General features: G+C 33.2%; 1 protein-coding gene across 3 annotated transcripts in view; it reads right to left on the bottom strand.

Annotated features, from left to right (window-relative positions):
• The window catches only part of LOC106474444 (tRNA-splicing ligase RtcB homolog), a 32,032-nt gene that overhangs the window by 14,609 nt on the left and 14,911 nt on the right, over positions 1–2,512 (bottom strand). For all 3 annotated transcript variants that reach the window (XM_013935135.2, XM_013935136.2, XM_022402746.1), the window contains exons 5-6: positions 2,154–2,310; positions 867–916 (exon numbers count right to left, since the gene is read on the bottom strand). In XM_013935135.2, coding sequence (XP_013790589.1) covers positions 867–916; positions 2,154–2,310 — 207 coding nt within the window. The remainder of the gene's footprint in view (positions 1–866; positions 917–2,153; positions 2,311–2,512) is intronic.

Raw genomic sequence — 2,512 nt, 5'->3', positions numbered from 1 at the left:
ATCTTGCCAGTGGGAAAGTTCTAAACAGGTATGTAATCTTGCCAGTGGGAAAGTTCTAAACAGGTATGTAATCTTGCCAGTGTGAAAGTTCTAAAAAGGTAGGTAATCTTAGTAGTGTGAAAGTTCTAAAAAGGTAGGTAATCTTACCAGTGGGAAAGTTCTAAACTGGTAGGTAATCTTTTCAGTGAGAAACTTCTCAACAGGTAGGTAATCTTATAAGTTGGAAACTTCTAAACATGTAGGTAATCTTACCAGTGGGAAAGTTCTAAACAGGTAGGTAATCTTATAAGTTGGAAACTTCTAAACAGGTAGGTAATCTTATAAGTTGGAAACTTCTAAACAGGTAGGTAATCTTATAAGTTGGAAACTTCTAAACATGTAGGTAATCTTATAAGTTGGAAACTTCTAAACATGTAGGTAATACTACCAGTGGGAAAGTTCTAAACAGGTAGGTAATACTACCAGTGGGAAAGTTCTAAACAGGTAGGTAATACTACCAGTGGGAAAGTTTTAAAAAGGTAGGTAATCTTAGCAGTTGGAAAGTTCTAAAAAGTTAGGTAATCTTAGCAGTGGAAAAGTTTTAAACAGGTACGTAATCTTAACAGTGGAAAAGTTCTTAACAGCTATGTAATCTAACTAGTGAGAAAGTTCTAAACAGGTAGGTAATCTTAACAGGGGGAAAGTTCTAAACAGGTAGGTATTCTAACCAGTGCTTACCTTACCAGTGTGAAAGTTCTACACTGATTACCTTAGCAGTGTGTTAGTTCTAAGCTACTGACCATATCAGTGTGTAAGTGCTAAGTTGGTATTCTTATCAGTGTGTAATTCAAACTTAGCAGGGTGATCTGTATTAAAATAATACATACCTTCACGTAGAGACCAATCCATACCCATTTCCAAAGCTTCCTCCAAGTCTCTGTGAGTAAAAGTGCAATACATGTCTTGAAAATGCCCTAAAACTTTTAGAAAGTAGTTTACTCTTATATCTGACCAAAAAACATTCAAGGAAAAGGGTATTCTGTTTGTTCTTCCATGATTCATAGATTATTCATAAGAAGCAACAAACACCATAGGGGTTAATAACCTAATTTACTATCAAAAGACTAACATCTCAAGATAAAATCTGTACAACTAAAAGCTCAACTTGAAATTGAAAAGCTAACAACTCAATTTGAAATTGTACAAACTTTGTTCTTAGAAAAGGTTAAAAAACATATGGAAGTCTTGTATCTTTACCATCAGAAGTATCTGTTTAAAGTATTGTATCTTTACCATCAGAAGTGTTTGCTTAATGTCTTGTATCTTTACCATCAGAGGTGTCTGTTTAAAGTATTGTATTTTTACCATCAGAGGTGTCTGTTTAAAGTATTGTATCTTTACCATCAGAGGTGTCTGTTTAAAGTATTGTATCTTTACCATCAGAGGTGTCTGTTTAAAGTCTTGTATCTTTACCATCAGAGGTGTCTGTTTAAAGTCTTGTATCTTTACCATCAGAGGTGTCTGTTTAAAGTCTTGTATCTTTACCATCAGATGTGTTTGTTTAAAGTCTTGTATCTTTACCATCAGATGTGTTTGTTTAAAGTCTTGTATCTTTACCATCAGATGTGTTTATTTAAAGTCTTGTATCTTTACCATTAGAAGTGTTTATCTTTACCATTAGAAGTGCTTGTTTAAAGTATTCTATCTTTACCATTACATGCGTTTGTTTAAAGTATTGTATCTTTACCATCAGAAGAGTCTGTTTAAAGTATTATATCTTTACCATCAGAAGAGTCTGTTTAAAGTATTATATCTTTACCATCAGAAGAGTCTGTTTAAAGTATTATATCTTTACCATCAGAAGAGTCTGTTTAAAGTATTTTACCAATTAGAGGTGTTTGTTTAGTCTTGTAGTTTGACCATTAGATGTGTTTGTTTAAAACAATGATGCAATGTTGAATACAAGTACATCAGGTAACACATCCAGACATACAAATGGAGTACAAATCTGACAGAGTAACAATATTACAATTAATACTTAATGCATTAGACTGATAAAGTAACAGTGTTAAAAGTAATATTTAACCAACTATGAAACTGATAATATTATGATAGAATTTTACAAGATACAAGACTGATAAGGTAAATTGATAGAATTAATATTTAACTCTCACCTAGCATTCATTGGAATAATTCCTTTTGAACCCACACCAACAGGTATGTGGTCAAACATGTTTTGGGCCAGCTGCTCTTTCACTGGAAGAACATCTTTTTCCATGAGGTTGGTTCTTAGCAGCCTTACTCCACAGTTAATATCAAAACCTACTCCACCTTAAAACAAGCAAACCATGATGCTTAACCAACTTCATACACTGCCTACATTTGAATGTGAAATATCACTGCACCTTAAAACAAGTAAACCATGAAGTAGTTTTAGAACTTATGAGTAAAAACAAAGAATATGTTACATCCCAACCAAACTAACTCTGCCATATTCAGTACCAATGAGCTCTCTCACCTAATACCAAGGTTC

The sequence above is a fragment of the Limulus polyphemus genome, unplaced genomic scaffold (assembly GCF_000517525.1).
Source record: "Limulus polyphemus unplaced genomic scaffold, Limulus_polyphemus-2.1.2 Scaffold7231, whole genome shotgun sequence".
Lineage (NCBI taxonomy): Eukaryota > Metazoa > Arthropoda > Merostomata > Xiphosura > Limulidae > Limulus > Limulus polyphemus.
The sequence above is the reverse complement of the archived record's forward strand: the minus strand, read 5'-3'. Positions and strand labels throughout refer to the sequence as shown.